At 35.4% G+C, this 24,628-nt stretch overlaps 1 protein-coding gene across 2 annotated transcripts in view; it reads right to left on the bottom strand.

Annotated features, from left to right (window-relative positions):
* The window catches only part of DPP10 (dipeptidyl peptidase like 10), a 1,411,353-nt gene that overhangs the window by 34,119 nt on the left and 1,352,606 nt on the right, over window positions 1–24,628 (bottom strand). For both annotated transcript variants that reach the window (XM_046019846.1, XM_046019845.1), the window contains exons 18-19: window positions 8,519–8,617; window positions 8,342–8,411 (exon numbers count right to left, since the gene is read on the bottom strand). In XM_046019846.1, coding sequence (XP_045875802.1) covers window positions 8,342–8,411; window positions 8,519–8,617 — 169 coding nt within the window. The remainder of the gene's footprint in view (window positions 1–8,341; window positions 8,412–8,518; window positions 8,618–24,628) is intronic.

Genomic DNA, 24,628 nt, shown 5'->3' with positions numbered 1-24,628 from the left:
GGGCTGCTTCGATTATTTGGCTATTGTACATAATGCAGCAGTAAACAGGGGTGCTTGCAACCTTTCAGATTATCATTTTGTATTCTTTGGGTAAATACCCAGTAGTGTGATTACTGGATTGAGAGTTCTGTTTTTAGTTTTTTGAGCAGCCTCCATACTGCTTTCCAGAGTGGCTTTACCAGTTTGCATTCCCATCAACGGTGCACAAGGATTCCATTCTCTCCATATCTTTGCCAACACTTGTTTCTTATATTGTTGATTTTAACCACTCTAACAGGTGTGAGATGTTATCTTATTGAGGTTTTGATATACACTTCCTTGATGAGTGATGTTGAGCATCTTTTCATGTGTCCATTAGCCATCTTCATGTCTTCTTTGAAGAAATGTCTTCTGCCCAGTTTTTAATTGGGTTATTTGTTTTGGGGGTGTTGAGTTGTACAATTCTTTATATATTTTAGACACTGTATCAGATATGTCATATGCAAATATCTTCTCCCATTCCATAGGTTGTTTTTAGTTGATTGTTTCCTTCACAGTGCAGAAGTTTTTTATCTTTAACTTCGTCCTAATAGTTCATTTTTGCTTTTCTTCCCTTGCCTCAGGAGATGTAACTAGAAAGACGTTGCTATGGCCTATGTAAGAGAAATTACTGCCTATGGTCTATTTTAGGATTTTTGTGGTTTCAGATATCACATTTAGGTCTTTAATCCACTTTGAATTTATTTTTGTATCTGGTGTAAGAAAGTGGCCCAGTTTCATTCTTTTGCATGTAGCTGTCCAGTTTTCTCAAGACCATTTGTTGGAGAGATTGTCTTTTTCTCATTGCATAGTCTCGCCACCTTTGTTGAAGATGAATTGACCATATAGTTGTGGGTTTATTTCTGGGTTTATTCCTGGGTTTTCTGTTCTGTCCTATTGGTCTATGTGACTGTTTTTGTGCCAGTACAATACTCATTTGATTACTACAGATTTGTAGTGTAATTTGAGGTCTGGAATTGTGATGTCTCCAGCACTGTTTTGCTTTTGCAGGATTGTTTTGACTATTCATGGTCCTTTATGATTCAATACAAATTTTAGGATTATTTGTTCTAGTTATGTGAAAAATGCTATTAGTATTTTGATATGGATTTCATTAAATCTGTAGATTGCTTTTGGTAGTATGGACATTTTAACAGTATTTGTTCTTCCAATCCATAAGCATGAAATATCTTATGAAATATCTTTGTGTTGACTTCAGTTTCTTTTTATCAATGTTTTATACTTTTCAGAGTATAGTCTTTTACCTCCTTGATTAAGTTTATGCCTAAGTATTTTATTATTTTTGGTATAATTATAAATAGGACTGCTTTCTTAATTTCTTTTTCTGTTGCTTCATTATTACTGCATAGAAATGCAATGGATTTCTGTACATTGATTTTGTGTCCTGCAGCATTACTGAATTCATTTATCAGTTCTAGGAGCTTTTTGGTAGAGTCTTGAGTTTTTTATACATCATACCATATCATTGTGAATAGTGAAAGTTTCACTTCTTCTTTACCAAATTGGGTGATTTTCTTTTTTTTTTTTCAAGTTGGATGATTTTATTAGCTCTTCTTACCTGATTGCTGTGGCTAGGATTTCCAGTACAATGTTGAATAAAATCAGAGTGGACAACCTTGTCTTGTTCTTGATATTAGAGGGAAAGCTCTCATTTTTTTATCATTGAATATAATTTTATTTTATTTTTTTTAAAGATTTTATTTATTTATTTGACAGAGAGAGATCACAAGCAGGCAGAGAGGCAAGCAGAGAGAGTGAGAGGGAAGCAGTTTTAGCTGTGAGTTTTTCATATATGGCCTTTCTGATGTTACTTTCCTTCTAAACCTAATTTTCTGATGTATGTTGTACTTTGCCAGATGGATTTTTCCTCATCAGTTGAAATGATCACATGGTTTTTATCCTTGCTCTTGATACAATTTATCATATTGACTGATTTGCCAATGTTGAACCACCCTTGCATCCTGGGAATAAATCTCACTTGATTTTGATGAATGAGTTTTTTTGTTTGTTTGTTTTTGTTTTTGTTTTTTTTTAAGATTTTATTTATTTATTTGACAGACAGAGATCACAAGTAGGCAGAGAGGCAGGCAGAGAGAGATAGGAGGAAGCAGGCTCACCATGGAGCAGAGAGCCTGATGTGGGGCTCAATCCCAGGACCCTGGGATCATGACCTGAGCCGAAGGCAGAGGCTTTAACCCACTGAGCCACCCAGGCGCCCCAATGAATGAGTTTTTTAATGTATTGTTGGATTCAATTTGCTGATTTTTGTTGAGGATTTTTGTGTCTTTACTCATCAGAATATTGGCCTGTAATATTCTTTTTCTCTCTCTTATTAATTAATTACTTTGAAGTATCTTTATCTCATTTTAGTATCAGGGTAATGCAGGCCTCGTAGAATGAATTCGGAAGTTTTCTTTCCTCTTCTATTTTGGAATAGTTTAAGAGGTATTAACTTTTAATAAATTTATTAAATTAAATTTAATACTTTTAATAATCAAAATAAATTTATTTTTAAATTAATCACATTAAATTTAAATGAATTAAATATTAACTTTTAATATTTAGTAGAATTCAACTGTGAAGCCATCTGGTCTTGAGTTTTTATTTGTGGAGACTTTTTTGATTACTGATTTGGTTTCATTGCTGGTAGTTGGTCTGTTTAAATTTCTATTTCTTCCTTCTTCAGTTTTAGTAGATTACATGTTTCTAGGAATTTATGCATTTCTTCTGGCTCATCAAATTTGCTAGCAATATAACTGTTCATAATATTCTTAAAATCCTTTTTATTTCTGTGGTGTCATTTGTCATTTCTCCTCTTTCATTTCTGGTTTTATTTGAGTATCTCTTTTTTTTTTTAAATGAGTCTGGCTAAATGTTTATCAGTTTTGTTGATCTTTTCAAGGAAGCAACTCCTGGCTCATTGATCTGTACTATTTAAGTTGTTATTTCATGTATTTCTACTTTAACCTTATTATTTCCTTCCTTCTACTGGTTTGGTGTTTTTTTTGTTTTGTTTTTTTCTGGCTCCTTTAGGTGTAATGTTGGGTTGCTTGTTTGAGATTTTTTTGCTTCTTGAGGCAATTTTGCTACATCCTGTATCCCAAAGATTTTGGATCATTGTGTTTTCCTTTCCATTTTTCTCCATGTATTATTATTATTATTTCCTGTTTGATTTCTTATTTAGTAGCATGTTATTTAGTATCTTGGTAAATTTGTTTTTGCCAGAATTTTTCTTGTGATTGATGTCTAGTTTCATAGTATTCTGCTCAGAAAAGATGCCAGGTATGATTGTAGTCTTTTTAAATTTGTTGAGACTTATTTCGTGGTCTGAGGTGTGATCTATTTTCAGAAAGTTCCATATACACTTGAAAAGGAAGTGTATTCTACTAATTTGGGTTGAAATGTCTTGAACAGATTTTTTTTAGGTCTATCTGGTCCAAAATGTCCTTAAAAGCCACTGTTATCTTGTTGATTGTCTTTGTATGATCTGTCCATTGATGTAACAAGTGGGGTGTTAAAGTCCCCCACTGTTACTGTATTACTACTGATTTCCATTATGTTTGTTATTAACTGCTTTATGTGTTTGTGTGCTCCCAGGGTGGGTGGATAAATATTTACAATTGTTACATCTTCTTGTTGGATTGTCCCCTGAATGATTATGTAGTGCCCTTCTCTGTCTCATAACAGTCTTTGTTTTAAGGTATATTGACCAATATAAGTATTGCCACCATGGCTTTCTTTTCACACCCATTTGCATGATAATGCTTCTTCATCCTTTCACTCTGAATCTGCATGTATCTTTAGGTCTGAAATGAGTCTAGTGTATGCAGCATATGGGTCTTATTTTTTCATCCATTTTATTACCCTGTGTCTTTTAATTGGAATGTTTAGTCCATTTTCATTCACTGTAATTCCTGATAAGTAGGTACTTACTGTCATTTTGTTACTTTTGTGGTCATTTTTGTAGTTCTTCTCTGTTACTTTCTTCTCTTGCTCTCTTCTCTCAAGATAAGTTGGATTTCTTTAGTGATGTACTTGATTATTTTCTCTATTTTTTTGCATATCACTGATATTTTATTTATGGTTACCATTTAGTTTGTATATAATGTCTTCTGTATATAGCAGTATATATTAAGTTTGAACTCATTCTTGACAGCTTCCCACTGTCTAGGTATATGGTGTCATACTTCATATCCTTTTATTTTGTCAGTTCCTTGACTTTTATAAATATATTTTTACTACTTTTGTGCTTCCTACTTTCCTTACCCTAGCTTATGATCTTTCCTTTCCACTCAGAGTCCCCTATAACATTTCTTGCAGGGCTCATTTAGAGGTCATGATTTCCTTTAACTTTTGTGTGTCTAGAAAACTCTTTATTTCACCTTCTATTCTGAAGGATGGCCTTGCTGGATAGCATATTCTTGGCTGCAATATTTTGAATATGTCATGCCACTCCCTCTGGCGTGTAGGGTTTCTACTAAAAAATCATCTGGTAACCTTATGTGGTTTCCGTTGAATGTAACTGTTTTCTTCTGCTACTTTTAAAATTCTCTATCACTACTTTTCCCACCTTAATTATTGTGTATCTTGGTGTGGACCTCCCTGGGTAGATGTTATGTGTCCGTTGGGGGACTCTCTGTGCCTAGGTTATCTGGATTTGTTCCCTTGTCCAGATTTCAGAGATTTACAACTATTATTTCTTCAAATAAATTTTATGCCTCCTTTTCTTTCTCTTCTTCTGTGACCCTATAAAGCAAATGACTGAATTCTCTAAGTCTGTTTTATATATATATATATATATATATATATATATATATATATATATAAAATGCATGCTATATAATATAATCTGCTTATGTATTATATAGGAGACTATATGTATTATATGTAATTATACATCATATATGACATATATAGATTATATATGATCTGCTTATATATTATATAATATAATCCCCATCTGCTCAGCTTATTTTCTATTATTCTGTCCTCTAGGTCACTGGTCCAGTCGTCTGCTTCATCTCTTCTACTCTTTATTACATCTACTATTTATTAAATTCATTTATCGTGCTCCTTACCTCACTTGGTTCTTTTTTTAATCTCATTAAGCATCAGAGATGTCTTCTACTCTTTCTTTATGTCTCCTGAGTATCTTTATAATTATTACTTTAAATTCTTAACAGGCATATTACTTACTTCCATTTTGCTTTGGTCTCTTGCTGTGATTTTGTGTTATTTTATTTGGGACATATTCCTCTGTCTCCTCATTTGTCTTACTTTCTGTGTAGGCTTCTTTGTGTTAGGGGAGACAGCCACATCTGGACTTGCAACTAATGGCATTATGAAGAAGAGGTTCTTTAGTTTCTTGCTAGGTAGTTTCCCCTTTTCACCAGAATCTGCTCCTTCAGGGGTGTCTCCTATGTGTGATATATCTACTGTGCTGCTGTAGCAGAGCTGCTTTTTCCTTCAGTCCAGTCATCTGCAGTAGCTTTCTTGGCCTATTGTGGGCAGTGTTTACTCCCTGTGGTGTCCGTGGGCCAGCCTGGAGATGCCCTGGGCTTGACTTGAGTCAGACCAGGCATTTGCCAGAGATGTAGCGGCACCAAACTTCAGGGCACTTTCCCTGGCTGTCCCCTGAGAAGCTTTCATTGGTGGGTGGGGCCTGGAGTCAGACCATTTGTCTGCCTCCAGCCTACTGTTGGTTCTCTGATGTGTGTGTTTATTTTTCCTTTCTTAGGGGCATGCATCACTTTGAAGTGGTGCTTACTACTCTAGGGCCTGCTTCCACACTGCCAGGGCTGCAGCATCCTGTATGGGGTCTTGTCAAGAGTAGATTGGAGAGGGTGGCTCCACTGATACACAGCTTGGGAAGAGCAGGGTGGAGGTACCGCAGATTTTGAGTGCTGCTGTCTTTCTGCAGGACGGGCCCTGCAGCACCCAGACTGAGGTGGTGTCTGAAGGGGTGGAGCTGTGGAAGCTGATAATTTTAACTATTAAAAATAATAGTGCTAATAATAATGATGTTTATGGTTATAATTTATTAAACACTGAGTGCTAGTGTTTATGTTCCACCAAATGCTATGGTGACACATCTTTAAGGTACCCCGTTAGCTGTCTAGTTTATTTATATGGAAGCTGATGCTTAGAAAAATTAAGCAATCTGTTGGTAAGTCTTTGAGCTAAAATTTGAACCCAAGCCACCTGACTCCTGAAGTAATACCTTACTCTATTATCCTACCTCTAAAAAAGACCTGATTATCCCTTTTCTAACAAGAGAAATTGTCTTGTACTAATCTATAAGTTCTTCTTAAAAACTAAAAATCATCCAGCATAAAGCTTATATCAGATGCCACAACAAGTTAGTTTCTCTGACTCAGGGCTACAGTGAGAATCTATAATTCCCATCTGCTTTTCATCCCAAAAATTACTCTGTGACATTACTCTGGAGCCTACGAACAGGTGAATGATTGCGTACATATCCATCTGCATGAGTGAGGCAATGCTTCATGGAAGAATGCCTAATAGGGTTCCTTTCCCTGAGAACCACCACCCCCAAGTGAATAAAAAGGCCTCTTTTCCCAAAGGGCGTTATGACTGAGACAGAATATAGGGTTTAAGAATTTTTTTTTGTCTCATTTTGTCTCCTAAAATATTTTCCTCAATAAATCACACATATACTTCAAATAGGAATTGAAGAAAAGTAGGTGAAAGAGAAGGGACAAAAGAAGGAATTATAAAAGAGCAAATAAGAACTTCCTCAGGTAGTCACCAAGAACTTTCAGGACTTTCTGGTTATTTAGGGACAAAGGAGAATGGTCTGGGCATGAGAAACTAGATAAGGTTTAGGCATTAACATTAGGAATAGAAATGGAATATGGGGAAATATTAAGTATAATGTTTTCTGTATTTAGCTGCTTATAATTATATGACAAACTTTCTATTAAAGAATCTATAATCTATATAAAATAATGTATAATAAAAATAATTAAAACAATCATGTGCCTGGCACTTTACATGTTGTATTTCATTTAATCTAAAAAGCAGTCTTAAAACATAGACTGTATTTTAATGCTTGTTTTGTATTTGGAGAAATTGAGCCTTAAATGAGGTTAAGCAGCTTGCTCAAGGACACAGCTAATTAATGACAAAACTGGAATTTAAAGCCAGGAACTTTGATTTCATAGACTGAACAATTAATCTCTATATTCTCTATATTCAAACAACAAGTAATTCTGTTTTCATTTCCCTTTCCTAATAAGGTTCTGATATAATTTTAGACAACTTTAAGCACTGGCTAGGTTCTTAATAAGGAAAATAACCAATAACTCTCAGGAATAAAATGCTGCATCAGTATCAAGTTAGTCAACCATTAGATGCTAGGGGTCTCTGTGCCCAGTACTATTTCAGAATATGATCTCACAGAAAAAACTAAAAGGTTTTCTGAGCATGGGAGGTACTTCCTGCTGGCCATAAACCCAAGAAGGAGAACTGGCAGGAGTGATATAAATATAACCAATGGTTTCACCAGTGGAAATCAGTGTTTTCTCACTGTTGCATAAACAACTGATAAAGAGCAGCACGTAGGGCCTATGACAACATAGATGCTCCTTAAGGACATTCTCCTAAATGAAATAAGCCAGCCACCAAAGTTCAAATACTACATGATTCCAGTCTCAAAGGCATCTAAAATAATCAAACTCCTAGAAGCAGAGAGTAGAATGGTATTGCCAGGGGAGGGGAATTGGGGAGTTGTTATTCAGTGGGTATAAAATTTCAGTCATGCAAGATGAGTAAGTTCTACAGATCTGCTATGCTACATTGTACCTATAGTTAGCAATACTATATTGTGCATTTAAGATTTGTCAAGAGAGTAGATCTCATACTAAGTATTCTTAAAATTAAAAAAAAGGCTCTTATGTATCCAGCATGACTGTGATATAACAAATATATTGCAAAGAAAGAGACCAATACTATATATGAAAACAAAACAAAAAATACAAGCATAGGACTTGAGTAATTGCTGAACAGATATTGATAAGCCAAACCACATGTGTTATTATCCCCAGTAGTAACACTGAGTTGGATTTGGGAGGTAAGAATTACAAATTACACAACCCTCCATATTGTTTTGTGGTGGTGTCCTTGACGAGTTCATACCACTGACTGCTGCATAGTTAACTACACACGTAGGAATTTTTTTATTGTTTTTTTTTTTTTTTAATCAGAATGCTGTCATGTGAGGCATAAGAAAAATTATAAAGCCTTTAGATTCCTTCATTTCAAAAACAAATAGAATACTTACATTATTAACAGAAGAGCATACTGGTTTCGGTCCGTAAAATCTTTGGGAAAGGACAACTGTAAAGGAAGTTCTTTTAAAGAAAGAGCAAAATATTAAATATGGAGAGTCATTTACACATAAAACTATAAGATGCAGAGAATGTTGTTTTTAAATAACATAGCATGCACAACACTTTACCGTAGTCGTCAATATGAAGCATTTTAATTTCTGACTTTACTATCTTCTTCTTCAGGATAGCTTCCTTCAGCATGGAATTGCTTTCCAATATAAAATATTCTATAAATCAAAAAAGTTAACTTAAATAACTAACTACTATGTATTGATCAGGAATCAGTACAACACAGCAAATAATCTGGTGATTATCATTTGGCAAGCACTATGTTAGGCACTGATTAAACTCTCATAATTTCTCTCCTGGCTGGATTACAACAAGTTTTCTAACTGAGCTTTTTATTCCAGTGAAATGTTCTCTTTTGCTGTATACCTGGAATTAGCATTTACATTTTCAAAATGCAAATATGATCATGTTGCTACTCTGCTTAAGAATATTTAAAAGAATACAAACTTATCTAGCACCCCGTAAGATGACATTACCACAGTAAGATTCCAATACAAAATTATGAGGCATGTAGAAAAATCAGGAAAATATTACCCCAGGATGAGTATAAAAATATAAATAATAGAAATAATGCAAATAATATATTCACCTTTTTAATGATATTGCCAGTCGATTATAATTGCATCCCATATATTTAAAAAATAGGCATGAGGATATTAAGCAGATACAGGAATGATTTTTTTTTAAAAAGACAAGTTAAAATACTAAAAATTTAAAAAACTGCAGAATCTGATATTCATAAAAACAACCTAAGATGAAAAATACTAGATGAGATTAATAGTATATTAGGTACTATAAAAGAAATATTGATGAATTTGAGAATATGGCAATAGACAATATTAAAATTTAAAAAACGAGTTGACAAAACATGAAAAGAACTTCAGTAACTTGCTGAAATTTTGATAGACTAAATCTATAAATTTATAGGGGAGATTTGACATACTGAAAATAGTGAGCCCTCTAATCCTTAAGTATGTATGTATATCCAGTGAGTCTTTAATTTCTCTCAATTTTGGAAGAAAGCAATCAGTATTTCAACATCAAGACATTAAGTGTGGTATCAGTTGTAGTATTTTTGTGAATTCTGTTAATCTATTCCAGTCTATTTTTGCTATTATTTATTGTTTTTACTGTTTTTCAATTTTATCAACTACTGTCTTCTAAATCCTCAGAGTTAATAGTAAAATAGAGTGATTTGCTTTAATTGATTGTTGAAAGTTATAGCAGTCATGGATTTTTCAGGTAAACCCATGTATTCATAATATCCTTTTATAAATTGGTGGATTTTACTTGCCAGTATTTAGTTAGTGAGCTTTGTATCTAATCCATTAGGGAAAAAAAATTAAACATTTTATTTTTTTAAGTAATCACTATACCCAACATGGGGCTCAAACTCAAAACCCCAAGATCAAGAGTCTACACTCTACCAACTAAACCAAACAGACACATACCACCCCCTTTATTTTTGTCCCTGTAATATCTGTTTATTATTTATTAACATATAATGTTTATTTTAGGGGTACAGGCCTGTGAATCATCAGTCTTAGATAATTCATAGCACTCACCATAGCATATACACTCCCCAGTGTCCATTATCCAGCCACCTTATCCCTCCCCCACCTCCAGCAGCCCTCAGTTTGTTTCCTGAGATTAAGAGTCTCTTGATTCATCTCCCTTTTTTCATTTTTCCCTCCCTTACCCCCATGAACCTCCACCCTGCCTCTCGAAACCCTTATATCAGAAAGATCATATGATAATTGTATTTCTCTGATTGACTTATTTCACTTAGCATAATACCCTCTAGTTCCATCCATGTCATAGCAAATGGCAAGATTTTGGGGGTTTTGATGGCTTCATTGTATTCCATTGTATTTATATACTACTTTTTCTTTATCCATTCATCTGTTGATGGACATCTAGATTCTTTCCATAGTTTGGCTATGTGAACCTTGCTGCTATAAATATTGGGGTGCACATACCCCTTTGGATCCCTACATTTGTATCTTTAGGGTAAATAGCCAGTAGGGCGATTGCTTGGTCATATGGTTGCTCTATTTTCAACTTTTTGAGGAACCTCCATGCTGTTTTCCAGAGTGGCTGCACCAACTTGCATTCCCACCAACAATGTAGGAGGGTTCGTCTTTCTCTGCATCCTCGCCAACACCTGGCATTTCCTGACTGGTTAATTATAGCCATTCTGACTGGTGTGAGGTGGTATCTCACTGTGGTTTTGATTTGTATTCCCCTCATGTCTCATGATGTTGAGCACTTTCTCATGTGTCTCTTGGCCATTTGGATGTCTTCTTTGCAGAATTGTCTGTTCATGTCTTCTACCCATTTCTTGATTGGATTATTTGTTCTTTGGGTGTTGAGTTTGATAAATTCTTTACAGATTTTGGATACTAGCTCTTTATTTGATCTGTCATTTGCAAGTATCTTTTCCCATTCTGTCAGTTGTCTTTTGGTTTTGTTGACAGTTTCCTTTGCTGTGCGAAAGCTTTTTATCTTGATGAAGTCCCAATAGTTCATTTTTGCCCTTGCTTTCCTTGCCTTTGGTGATATTTCCAGGAAGAAGTTCTGTGGCTGCAGTTAAAGAGGTTGCTACCTGTGTTCTCCTCAAGGATTTTGATGGAATCCATCTCACATTGAGGTCTTTCATCCATTTTGAGTCTATTTTTGTGTGTGGTGTGAGGAAATGGTCCAGTTTCGTTCTTCTGCATGTGGCTGTCCAATTTTCCCAGCACCATTTGTTGAAGAGACTGTCTTTTTTCCATTGGACATTCTTTCCTATTTTGTCCTAGATTAGTTGACCATAGAGTTGAGGGTCCATTTCTGGGCTCTCTATTCTGTTCTGCTGATCTGTGTGTCTGTTTTTGTGCCAGTACCATACTGTTTTAATGATTACAGCTTTGTAATAGAGCTTGAAGTCTGGAATTGTGATGCTGCCAACTTTCGTTTTCTTTTTCAACATTCCTCTGTCTCTTCAGGGTCTTTTCTGGTTCCATATAAATTTTAGGATTATTTGTTCCATTTCTTTGAAGAAAGTTAATGGTATTTTAATAGGGATTGCATTAAACATGTAAATTGCAGGGCGCCTGGCTGGCTCAGTATTTAAGCCTCTGCCTTTGGCTCAGGTCATGATCCCAGGGTCCTGGGATTGAGCCCCGCATGGGGCTCCCTGTTCGGTGGGAAGCCTGCTTCCTCTCCCACTCCCCCTACTTGTGTTCCTTCTCTCACTGTCTCTTTCTCTGTCAAATAAATAAAAATCTTTTTTAAAATGTAGATTACTCTAGGTAGCATAGACATTTTCACAATATTTGTTCTTCCAGTCCATGAGCATGAATCATTTTTCCATTTCTTTGTGTCTTCCTCAGTTTCTTTCATGAATACTTTATAGTTTTCTGAGTACAGATTCTTTGTCTCTTTGGTTAGGTTTATTCCTAGGTATCTTATGGTTTGGGGCACAATTGTAAATAGGATTGACTCCGTAACTTCTCTCTTCTGTCTTGTTGTTGGTGTATAGAAATGCAACTGATTTTTGTGCATTGATTTTATATCCTGATAATTTACTGAATTCCTATGTGAGTTCTAGCAGTTTTGGGGTGGAGTCTTTTGGATTTTCCACATAAAGTATCATATTACCTGCAAAGAGTGATAGTTTGACTTATTTGCTGATTCAGATGCCTTTAATTTCTTTTTGTTGTCTGAATGCTGAGGCTAGGACTTCTAGTACTATGATGAATAGCAGTGACACCCCTGCCATATTCCAGACCTTAAAGGAAATGCTCTCGGTTGTTCCCCATTGAGAATGATATTTACTGTTAGTTTTTCATAGTTTTTATGATATTGAGATATGTACCTTCTATCCCTAAACTGTGAAGAGTTTTGATCAAGAAAGGATGCTATACATTGTCAAATGCTTTTTTAGCATGTATTAATATGGTCCTTGTTCTTTCTTTTATTACTATATCACATTGATTGATTTGCAGATGTTGAACCAATCTTGGAATAAATCCCACTTGGTCATGGTCCTTTTAATGTACAATTGGATCCTCCCATCTAGTATTTGGGTGAGAATTTTTGCATCTGTGTTCACCAAGGACATTGATCTGTAATTCTCTTTTTTGATGGGGTCTTTGTCTGGTTTTGGGATCAAGGTAATGCTGGCCTCATAAAATGAGTTTGGAAGTTTTTCTTCCCTTTCTATTTTTTGGAACAGTTTTAGGAGAATAGGTATTAATTCCTATTTAAATATTTGGTAGATTTCCCCTGGGAAGCCGTCTGGCCCTTGGCTCTTGTTTGTTGGGAGATTTTTGATGACTGCTTCAATCTCCTTACTGGTTATGGGTCTGTTCAGGTTTTCTGTTTCTTTCTGTTTCAGTTTTGGTAGTTAATAGGCTCTAGGAATGCATCCATTTCTAATATATTGTCAAATTTGCTGGTATATAGTTACTCATAATATGTTATAATTTTATTTCTTTGGTGTTGGTTGTCATCTCTTTCATTCATGATTTTATTCATTTGGGTCCTTTCTCTTTTCTTTTTGATAAGTCTGGCCAGGTGTTTATCAATCTTATTAATCCTTTCAAAGAACTAGCTCCTAGTGTTGTTGATCTGTTCTACTGTTCTTTTGGTTTCTATTTCATTGATTTCTGCTCTGACCTTCATTATTTCTCTTTTACTGCTGGATTTAGACTTTATTTGCTGTTCTTTCTCTAGCTCCTTTAGGTATAGGGTTAGGTTGTGTATTTGAGACCTTTCTTGTTTCTTGAGAAAGGCTTGTATTGCTGTATACTTTCCTCTCAGGGCCACCTTTGCTGTATTCCAAAGATTCTGAAGAGTCATGTTTTTGTTTTTGTTTTTTTCCCATGAATTTTTTCAATTCTTCTTTAATTTCCTGGTTGACCCATTCATTCTTTTGTAGGATGCTCTTTAGCTTCCACGCATTTAAGTTCTTTCCAACTTTCCTCTTGTTGAGTTCTACTTTCAAAGCACTGTGGTTTGAAAATATTCAGGGAATTATCCCAGTCTTTTGGTACTAGTTGAGACCTGATTTGTGACCCAGAATGTGATCTATTCTGGAGAATGTTCTATGTGTACTAGGGAAGAATATGTATTCTGGAGGCACCTGGGTGGCTCAGTGGGTTAAAGCCTCTGCCTTCGGCTCAGGTGATGATCTCAGGTCCTGGGATCAAGCCCCGCATCGGGCTCTCTGCTCGGCATGGAGCGTGCTTCCTCCTCTCTCTCTGCCTACTTGTGATCTCTATCTGTCAAATAAATAAAATCTTTTAAAAAAAATATGTATTCTGTTGTTTTGGGATGGAATGTTCTGAATATATCTGTGATGTCCCTCTGGTCCAGTGTGTCATTTAAGGCCTTTATTTCCTTGTTGATCTTTTGCTTAGAGGATCTGTCCATTTCAGTGAAGGGGTTGTTAAAGCCTCCTACTATTATTGTATTATTATTAATGTGTTTCTTTTATTTTGGTATTAATTGGTTTATATAATTGGCTGATCCCATGTTAGGGGCATAAATATTTAAAAGTGCTAGATCTTCTTGTTGTATAGACCCTTTAAGTATGGTATAATGTCCTTCCTCTTCTCTTATTATAGTCTATGACTTAAAATCTAATTTATATGGTATAAGGATTGCATCCCCAGCTTTCTTTGATGTCCATTAGCATAACAAATTGTTTTCCAGCCCCTCACTTTAAATCTGGAGGTGTCTTTGGGTCTAAAATGAGTTTCTTGCAGACAACATATTGATGGGTCTTATTTTTTATTCCATTCTGATACCCTGTGTCTTTTGATTGGGGCATTTAGCCTATTTACATTCAGGGTAACAATTGAAAGGTATGGATTTAGTTCCGTTGTATTGCCTATAACGTGACTGTTACTGTATATTGTCTTCATTCCTTTCTGGCCTGTTACTTTTAGGTTCTCTATTTTCTTAGAGGATCCCTTTCAATATTTCCTGCAGGGCTGGTCTGGCATTTGCAAATTCTTTTAGTTTTTGTTTGTCCTGGGAGTTTTTTTTTAATCTCTCTTTATATATTCAGTGACGGCCTAGCTAGATATAATATTTTTGTCTGCATATGTTTCTCGTTTAGTGCTCTGAATATATCATGCCATCTGTTTTTGGCCTGCCAGGTCTCTGTGGATAGGTCTTCTGCCAGTCTATTATTTCTGCCATTGTATGTTACATATCTCTTGTCTCCAACCTGCTTTCAGGATTTTTTCTTTGTCTCTGAGACCTGTAAGTTTTAATAGATGATGGAGTGTTGACCTGTTTTTATTGATTTTTATTTTGAGGGGGTTTCTCTGTGCCTCCTGGATTTTGATTCTTGTTCCCTTCCCCAAATTAAGGAAATTCTCTGCTGTAATTTATTCCAATATACCTTCTGCCCCCCTCTCTCTTTCTTCTTCTTCTGGATCCCAAGTATTCTAATATTGTCTCATCTTATGGTATCAGTTATTTCTTGAATTCTCTCCTCGTGGTCCAGTGTTTGTTTTTTTTTCTTTTTTTCAGCTTTTTAAATTTTCCACCATTTGATCGTCTGTATCACTAATTCTCCCTTCTTCCTCATTTATCCTAGCAGTAAGAGCCTCCATTTTTTATTACACTTCATTAATAGCTTTTTTTTATTTCAACTTGGTTAGATTTTAGTCCTTTTATTTCTCCAGTAAGGGATTTTATTTCTCCAGAAAAGGATTCTCTAGTATCTTCTTTGCTTTTTTTCAAGCCCAGCTAGCATCTTGATAATCATCATCACTCTGGTTCTGACATCTTACTAATTTCTACAATGATTTGTTACTTAGCCATCAGTACTGCCTCTTTTTCTTTTCTTCTTTTTTTTTTTTTTGAAGTGAGTTTTTCCACCTTGTCATTTTATCTAGATAAGAATAGATGAATTAGATAACAGAATACTAAAAGGGTAGCAACGACCACAGAAAAATGTACACTAACCAAATCAGAAGAGAGCTGAAACTGAGCTGAGGAGAAAGTAGAAAGGAAACGCACGCACACACACACACACACACACACACACACACACACACACACACGATTAGAAAAGGGCCACACACTTGATTTTGGGTGTTTTTTGGTCTGTTAGAAGAAACTGCCTCCCCAAATTTTAAAGAAAGAAAAAATAAACACAACCCAAAAATAAGGGTAAACACAATGAAGGGATGGAATATGATTGTAAAGATGAAAATTGAAAAAAGATTCTAAAAAAGAAATCGGTAAGATAAGTTGGTTGAAAAAAGAAAAAAAATGTGATCAGGGTGGAGACTAGAACAAAGCATATGCCTTTGTTTTAGGGTATATTTTGATCTGTTAGAAGAAACAGTATCCCCAAATTTTAAAGAAAAACTTATATGTATACAAAGAGTAAGGTTAAATACAATGAAGGGATAGAATATGAATATAACAATGAAAATTTTAAAAGTTTTGTAAAATGGTTTTGATAAAAGTTTAAAAAGGTTAAAATAGGAAAGAGGAAAAAATTTTTTAAAATGACTAAAAAAAAATTAAAAACAAAATTTAAAAAATTTAACCGTGAAACACTGAGGAATCATAGGGAAAAGGCCATGAATTCTATGTGCTGCATTTCCCCTAGCTCTGGAGTTTCATTAAAGCTGCAGACTGCTTTGGGTAGTATGGACATTTTAACAATATGTGTTCTTCCAATCCATAATCATGGAATATCTTTCCATTTCTTTGTGTCTTCTTTAATTTCTTTCATCAGTGTTTTATGGTTTTCAGAGTACAGATGTTTCACATTCTTGGTTCATTTTATTCTATGACTTTTATTATTTTGGGTGTATATTTAAGTGGGATTGCTTATTTAATTTCTCCTTGCTTCTTTATTATTAGTGTATAGAAATGGAACAGATTTCTGTATATTGATTTTCTATCTGCAACCTTAAATTCATTTAACAGTTGTAGTAGTTTTTGGTGGGGTGTTGGGTTTTCTGTATGTAGTATCATGTCATCTGCAAATAGTGAACATTTTACTTCTTCCTTACCAATGTGGATGTTTTTCATTTCTTTTTGTCTGATTGCTGTAGCTAGGATTTCCACTATTATATTGAGTAAAAGTGGTGGGAATGGACATCCCTATCTTGTTTCTGATTTTAGGGAAACTGCTCTCAGTTTTTCATCATTGAGGATGATGTTAGTTTTTCAGATAAGGCTAGTTTTTCATATAAGGTTAGTTTTTCATATATGATATGGGGTTTTCATATAATGCCTTTATTGTGTTCAGGTGTGTTCCCTTTAAACCTCCTTTGTTGAGGGTTTCTATCACATTGTACTTTGTCAAATGCTTTTTCTACATATATTGAAATGATACGGTTTTTATCCTGTATCTTTGTGATGTATAACACTGATAACGTTGTGATTGTTGAATTTCCCATGCATCCTGGCAATAAAACCCACTTGATCATTTTTTTAATGTACTGTTGGATTTGGTTGCCTAGTATTTTGTTGAGGATTTTTGCATCTATGTCATCAGTGATGTTGGCTTGTAATTTTTTTTTTTTTTTTTTTTTTTTTTTTTTTGGTAGTGTCTTTAGTTTTAGTGTCAGGGTAATGCTAGCCTCATGGAATGCTTGCCTTATGGAAAGAAGCTAGGCAGATTTCCTTCCTCCTCTGTGTGTGGGTTTTTTTGTTGTTTTTTTTGTGGGGTGTTTTTTGTTTGTTTTGTTTTTGTTTTGTTTTGGAATAGTTTGAGAGGAATTTCTTTAAGTGTTTGGTACAATTTACCTATAAAGCTGTCTGGACTTTTGTTTGGAATTTTTTGATTAGTGATTTAGTTTCAATGCTGGTTTTTGGTATGTTCGAATTTTCAATTTCTTCCTGATGCAGTTATGGGAGGTTATATGTTTGTAGGAATTCATGTATTTCCTCTAGGTTGTCCTATTTGGTAGCATGTAATCTTTAATATTCTCTCATAATCCTTTTTATATTTAAGTTTATCAGTTATTTCTCTTTCATTTCTGATTTTTCTTTAAGCCCTCTATGTATTTATTTGCTTATTGATAATATTCATTTTGATGAGTACTACTATAGGTTTATCAATTTTATCAGTCTTTTCAAAGAACTAGCTCCTAGGAAACTCTTTATATCACCTTTTAATCTTAATGCTAGCCTCCCTGGATAGAGCATTTTTTCTGCATATATATATATTTTTTTCCTTTCAACATTTGAATACATCATGTCACTCCCCTCTGACCTGCAAAGTTTCTTGCTGAAAAATTAGGTGATAACCTTATGGGGTTTCTCTTGTATGTTCTCTTTTCTCTTGTTGCTTATAATATTCTCTTTATTGCTACTTTTTTGCCATTCCAGTTAGTTTGTGTCTTGCTGTGGACCTTCTTGGATTTAGTTCAAAGGGGGCTGTCTGTGCCTCTGGATTCTGGAGTCTTTTTCCCTCCCTAGATTTGGGAAGTTTTCATCTGTTCCTTCAGATAAGTTTTCTGTACCACTTACTTTCTCTCTACTCCTGGGATACCTATAATGTGAATGCTGTTACATTTGATGTTAAGTTTGTTCTTGTTTTGTGTAACTTTTTTTTCTCACCTGCTTAGTTTGATTGCTTTCAATTTCTCTGTCCTCTGGGTCAGTGATCCGTTCTTCTTTCTATAGTGTAACAGTTTATTCCAACTAGTGTATTTTTAATTTCATTTATTGAGTTCCTATCTGATTGTATTTTTTTTCCTGTGTTTTCTCTTTAAGTTTCTTAATGATGTCTTCTACTCTTTCCTCAGGTCCAGTAAATATCTTTATTATTATTACTTTAAATTCTCTATTGGGTGTATTACTTGTGTCTATTTCAGTTAGGTCATTTGTTGTGATTTTGTTCTTTTCAAAGACTACTTCCTTTTCTAATTTCTCATTTTGTCTAAATCTTTGTGAATGTTTATATATGCTAGGAAAGTCAGCTGTGTCTCCTGCCTTATGAAGGAGATCCTATACTGCAGTGTCCCCACTTCCCCTGACACTTGAGGGGTGATTCCTGTGTGTGTTGTGCATGCCTTAACTGCTGTGGTTGAGTTGCTTTTTCCTTCGGTCTAGTCATCTGCAATGGCTCTCTTTGCCTGTTGAGGGCAGTGTTTGGGCTCTTTTGTGTTATTGGGCCATTCTCTGGCTGCCTTGGGCTTGAGTTGTGTCTGACCAACCATTTGCCAGAGATAACAGTAGCACCAAACTTCGGGATGCTTACCTGTTTTGTCCCCTGAGAAGCTTTTGTGGGCAGGGACTGCAGTCAGATCAGCTCTCTGTCTCTTGCCCACTGCTGTCGCCACAGTTGGAATGTTGTGTGTGGTTATCTTCCCTACTCCTGTGTCACTTTGGAGTGATTCTGGCCCCTGTTGGGGTTGCTTGTGCATTGCTAGGCTTGTAGCACCTCTTTGGAAGGGCTCTGGCTAAGAACATTTTGGAGGGGTTGGCTCTGCTAAGGGCAAGGTCCACAAACTGGGTGGGTGGGGGGAGACTACATTTACTAGGATTAAGGCCTGCCTTGCTGGAGAGGGCAGATCTGAAGTGCAGGGGGTGAGGGAGGTGCAGAACATGCAGTGTTAGCAAGGAGCAAGTGTCTGCGCTTCTCTAATTCCTGCAGATGGTCCTTTGGTTGTGCTGGGAGGTGGGAGTAGGTAATGGTGCCAACCAGCTCCTTTGTTTCTGAAGAAGTCTCAAGGATCCCTGCCCTTCAATCACACTCAAGAGATGAGTAAAGAAAGCTCCCTTCTGAAGCCCCAAACTTTTTTCAAACTGCTGCTTCTATGCTATATCTCTGCAGGGTTTGTTGTACTGTCTCTTTAAGGGTGGGGACTCAGTTTCCTCTTGCCCTGAGCCCTCCCAGAGCTGAGCCCACTGATTTTTATAGTTTCAGGTTTTTCTTCCCACTGGTTATAATGGAAATTCAGCCCCTCTGGCTTTCAAAGCCAAATGTTTAGAAAGTCCACACAGGGAAGACAAATTCTAATGAATGAGAATGTTTCTCTCCCCTCTCCATTCCAGCAGCATCCTTCCTTCCTACCCATGGACAGTCCCATGGATCCCTTTAGTTGTGGACTTTGTTCTCCTGGTCTTCCTGTCATTTTCTGGGTTATTTACACTGATGTGAATGTTACCTAGCTGTACCCCTGAGATGCACTGTGCTTAGGGTTGTCTTATTCTGCCATCTTCTCTGGAATTCTTCCATCATCATTTTAAAGATTTTGCTCTATTTGTCTTTCCTTTTTATTTATTTATTTTTCTGATAAGACCTTTGCAGTAATTCTTGTCTTTACCGTTTATATAATGTTTGGATATATAGATGTCCTTTTATTTTTGGTGACTTAAGGTTTAATTTGCTTTGTTTTAAAATCACCTTTTCTAATGGGATACATTTTGCTTGAGGTTTGTTGAGTAATTTTATTCATTTCATCCTATTTGGATTTGGCCAAATATTGGATTTCATCAAATATTTCTTATGTGCCTCCCCTTCTGACTCTAAAACACTGTGTGTGTGTGTATACACACATATATATACTTGCATTAACTTAGACTCTGTTCATTTATTTTTCTTTCTGAAAGTTTCTATTGATAAAGTTTCAAGTTCACTGATCTTTTTTCTGTAGTGTGTAATTTGCTTTTAATCTGTTTGAGTGAAATTTTTTATTTCCAATATTTTAAGTTCATTAAGTTCCTTTTAAAAATATCCCATTTATATTCACACCATATTCATTTTTTGATTTTCAAAATCATATTTATAATAGCTGGTTCATTATATTTGTCAGAAGGTTCCATCTCTCTCATTTCTGAGTCTCTCTTTATTCACAGCAGCTTTTTTTCCCAGTTATGAATCATATTTTCTAGCTTCCTCACACACCCAGTAATGTTTTACTGGATTTTGACCCATTGTGACTTAGTGTTTTGTGGATTTTGTTCCAATAAGTGTATAGGCTCTTTGCAGGTCAGCTAAATCATTTTAAGACTTAAAAATATCTTATTTGGGGGCGCCTGGGTGGCTCAGTGGTTAAAGCCGCTGCCTTCGGCTCAGGTCATGATCTCAGGGTCCTGGGATCGAGTCCCGCATCGGGCTCTCTGCTCAGCAGCAAGCCTGCTTCCCTCTGTCTCTCTGCCTGCCTCTCTGCCTACTTGTGATCTCTCTCTGTCAAATAAGTAAATAAAAAAAAATATCTTATTTTGTGTAGGTTTGGGTGATTTCTGCTGTGTGGCTAGTGTAGCTCTACTACGAAGGCATGACTCTGGTGGGCTATCTCCTACACATTCTAGTATTCTGCCTGGTTGGAACTTTTAGCACATGCCAGTGCTCTTTAAGCTCTGTCCTTTCTCATTTACATGCTTAGCTGGGGTTTTCTGCAGTAGACTCAGGATGATTCCCTGAAGCCCTATTAAGATTTCTGGGCATTTTTCTCTATTTCTCCTCCTCCCTGGTGTATTAGTCCATGTTCTCAACATTCCAAAAGCTTCAAACTTTCTGAACTCCAGTGGCCATTCTCATTCTGACTCTGAGATACCATTATACTCTTCTTGGATTGTTCCTCATTGTACTGAAATTCCTAAAATGATTCCAGCCAGAAAGCCAGAGCAATTACAACATTAATCTCAATTGTCTCCCTTCTTCCAGGAATGAGAGTCCCATCTTGACTACTGTCACAATGCTTGAAAATTGTTTTTTTTATATATTTTATCCAGTTTTTCTCCCCCTCCCCCTTACTTTCTGGCAACAGGCCGTTTCTACTTTCAGTTACTCCATGGCCAGATCACAAATTTATTTTTTTAATTATCAGTGGCTTATCACTGATACTTTACTGTTAAATCCAAACTCCTTAGCTTGCCCCTATCACCTATATCCCTTTCATTTTTTTTTTCTTAAATGTTTTGTTCCAGCAACATGGGACAACCTTTATCTTGAAAGTTTAAATATTTTCATGTCTTCTTTTTAGTACATTCACATTCTTTTGCCTTCCTACTGACTTGCTCTCTTGGAATTTTGTCCACTTCTTTAGAGAAATTACCATATTCTATTAGAAACATCTAACATTCTCCTGCCATGTACTCTAAATTCTACATGTGATTTCAGGCACACCAAACCACATCTTTTGTAAAGAAATGTCATCCTCTACAGTACAAATTTGGGAAACTAGATGTCAGAGGTTTATTCTATCCCTAAAATGTAAGAAGTTTCAGATTATCCAAATACCGTATTTTCAAGGAAGTGATCCTAAACATTTGGTTATAAAATTTAAAATGTGAATACCTAAACTCTGTATACTTTCATTAAAGACTCAGCATTTATAACCTAAGAACTATCATAAAAATGCAGGAAGCCGCTGTCGCCTGATATTTGCTAACTACAATGAGGACCATTTTTTTGAAGAATAAATCTTAGTAAATTTTTACCTTTTACCTCTAATTACAGATCATCTTGTTGGCTGGTTTTTTTTTTAATAAATGAATAATTTGACTAACTGATAGTTGATCAAATGGATACAGCCAGAGGCACCAATCTGAGTATAATATACTAAAAATTTCTCATGGTTTCTCTTAATTATCAAATGTCAGTGGCAAAAAATAAACCTAATTACATGTAAACTAATTACATGAATAGAGGGACAGCTGAGAAATTTTTACTTCTAAATCAAAGGCTACTCATTTATTCTTGGAAAAAAAAAGCAATCCATGGTCACAGGGAAATAAGTTCTATTTAAGGAAAGGAAATATAGTAAAGCCATTTTGAAAATACTAAGAGCAGAGAGTTGTTTTCCATGATAAATTTGCAAAACATGTAATACACATTTTTTTTTGTTTTTGGTGAAACAGTGTGAAGAGGAAGAAATGTTAAGGCACGGTTTTAAACGTGGAACAGAAGAGAGAAGAAAATGAAAACAAAACTGAGAAGAAAGGGAGAGGTAAGAAACTAGAAGAGAGAAAAAAAGAAGTAAAGGGGAATGAGAACAAGAGACGGGATGGAGAAAACGGAAACAAAGCATATATGCAAAATTGAGAAAGAAAATGGTAATATGAGACAAAGGGCTTTTGAAATATTAAAAGTAAATTTTTCATATTTGTATCTTGTCTCAACTCACTGAGCATTTTAATGAAGGGTTTCTTTTTCATTAAAAAAGTAATATATAAAAAAAAAAGTAATACTTGTTCATTGTAGAACATAAGGCAAATAAGAAGAACAAAAATCACCGGGAGGGCTGCTAGCCAAATGCAAGAATTTTAACATCTGTATTACTTTTTTAAAGTTTCAGATGCATTTTCAGTTTTGTTAGAGTGGCATAAACATTTGGACTCCTTAATCACTTGTAACTATAGCTTAAACTTTTTTTTTAGATTTTACTTACTTGTTATTAACATATAATGTATTATTTCAGGGGTACAGGTCTGTGATTCATCAGTCTTACACAATTCACAGCGCTTAGCCTAGCACACACCCTCTCAAGTGTCAATCACCCAGCCTCCCCAACCCTCCCACCCCCCTCCACTCTAGCAACACTGTTTGTTTCCTGAAATTAAGAGTCTCTTATGGTTTGTCTCCCTCTTCAGTTTCATCTTGTTTCATTTTTTCCTCTCATCCCCTGTGATCCTCTGCCTTGTTTCTCAAATTCCAATGTTTTACTCTGCATTTCTTTGATAACTATGGGGTTTAAAGGTGTCCAGGTTAAATATTTTCATTTTTCTTTTTTAAATTTCCTTTGTATACCCTATTCTACTTCACGTGGCCCCCAAATGTGTTCCAATTAATTCATTAACAAAGATTAATCCATAATTCATTAACCAGAAGATTTACTTGAACCTAAATGTCTTTGAAAAAAGAAAATTAAGCACCTGACCACTGCTCACTTCTGTTTTTCTGGATGCTGAGATGATCATAATTGGCTTATAAATGGGAAAATTAGAAAATGTTTCATTACTTGTAGCAGAAATTAGGAAACTAGGAAACAACGGTAGGAAAAAGTTAATTAAAATAAGATTGGAATTTTAAAAAAAAATTATTTTGGCATAATATGCAATATAACACAAATAATTCCATTTAGTGCATCCTATGTTGCAAATATATCTCATCTTCATAAAAAATTCATTTGCTAATTTGCCTACAAGGAAATTGATCCTATGAGATAGTAACTTGTTTCACATCTCACAAAAGTTATATAATGAACTCATTTTGTATACTATTTTTTAATATACTGATTTTTTTAATCTGTAAAATCCAACCTTCTGTTTTATCCAATATACTGTTTTATTGTTACTGTTGCTGTTAATACTAAATACATTTAATTTGCTCACCATAACCTCTTTTAAGTTTTATACTGTTAAGTAGAAACTACACAATGTACTCACCTATTTCCAACCACATAAAACCCCATTACAAATTTAGCACTTTTTTTTTTTTCTAGAACAGGAGGAAGTCTCCGTATATTGGTATTTGAAGAGTATCAATGGTCTTACTCTGTTCTCTAAAAATAACATTGTCCTTCAACATTGCAGTCTTATGCCTGCATCTTAGTAAGTCTATACATCTAAGTAAAACTACTTAAATACAGGATGTGAAAGACAAAAAACAATAGACTAAGATGCCATCATATGGTAGTGATAATGAGGGAGGGAAGCTGGAGGGAATCCATTTTAGAAAGGCTAGGCCCCATTTCTATATTTTGCCTCTGAACAAGCCAAAGGAGCTATGTTCTCACTTAAAGGGGAAAGCAGGAAAGTGAATCATTCTCTGAGTTTTGTCCTAGGCCCCAAGCATGTAATGACCTCTAAGAAGAGCTGGATCCCAGGGGCTCCTGGGTGGCTCAGTGGGTTAAAGCCTCTGTCTTCAGCTCAGGTCATGATCCCAGGATCCTGGGTTCGAGCCCCGCATCGGGCTCTCTGCTTGGCAGGGAGCCTGCTTCCTCCTCTCTGTCTGCCTCTCTGCCTGCTTGTGATCTCTGTCTGTCAAATAAATAAATAAAATCTTTAAAAAAAAAAAAAAAAAAGAGCTGGATCCCAAACGTATTCCAGGAAGTTTGCTGCCAACAAACTTCCGCTGACACTGGCATCAATACCTTCTACCTTCGATGATTCATGAAATAACATCTGTTACTCACCTGTTATCACCTTAAATTGGAGCTACCCTGGATTCCTAAAGGAACACACACCCTAGA

The sequence above is a fragment of the Meles meles genome, chromosome 9, assembly GCF_922984935.1.
Source record: "Meles meles chromosome 9, mMelMel3.1 paternal haplotype, whole genome shotgun sequence".
In the NCBI taxonomy this organism is placed as follows: domain Eukaryota; kingdom Metazoa; phylum Chordata; class Mammalia; order Carnivora; family Mustelidae; genus Meles; species Meles meles.
The sequence above is the reverse complement of the archived record's forward strand: the minus strand, read 5'-3'. Positions and strand labels throughout refer to the sequence as shown.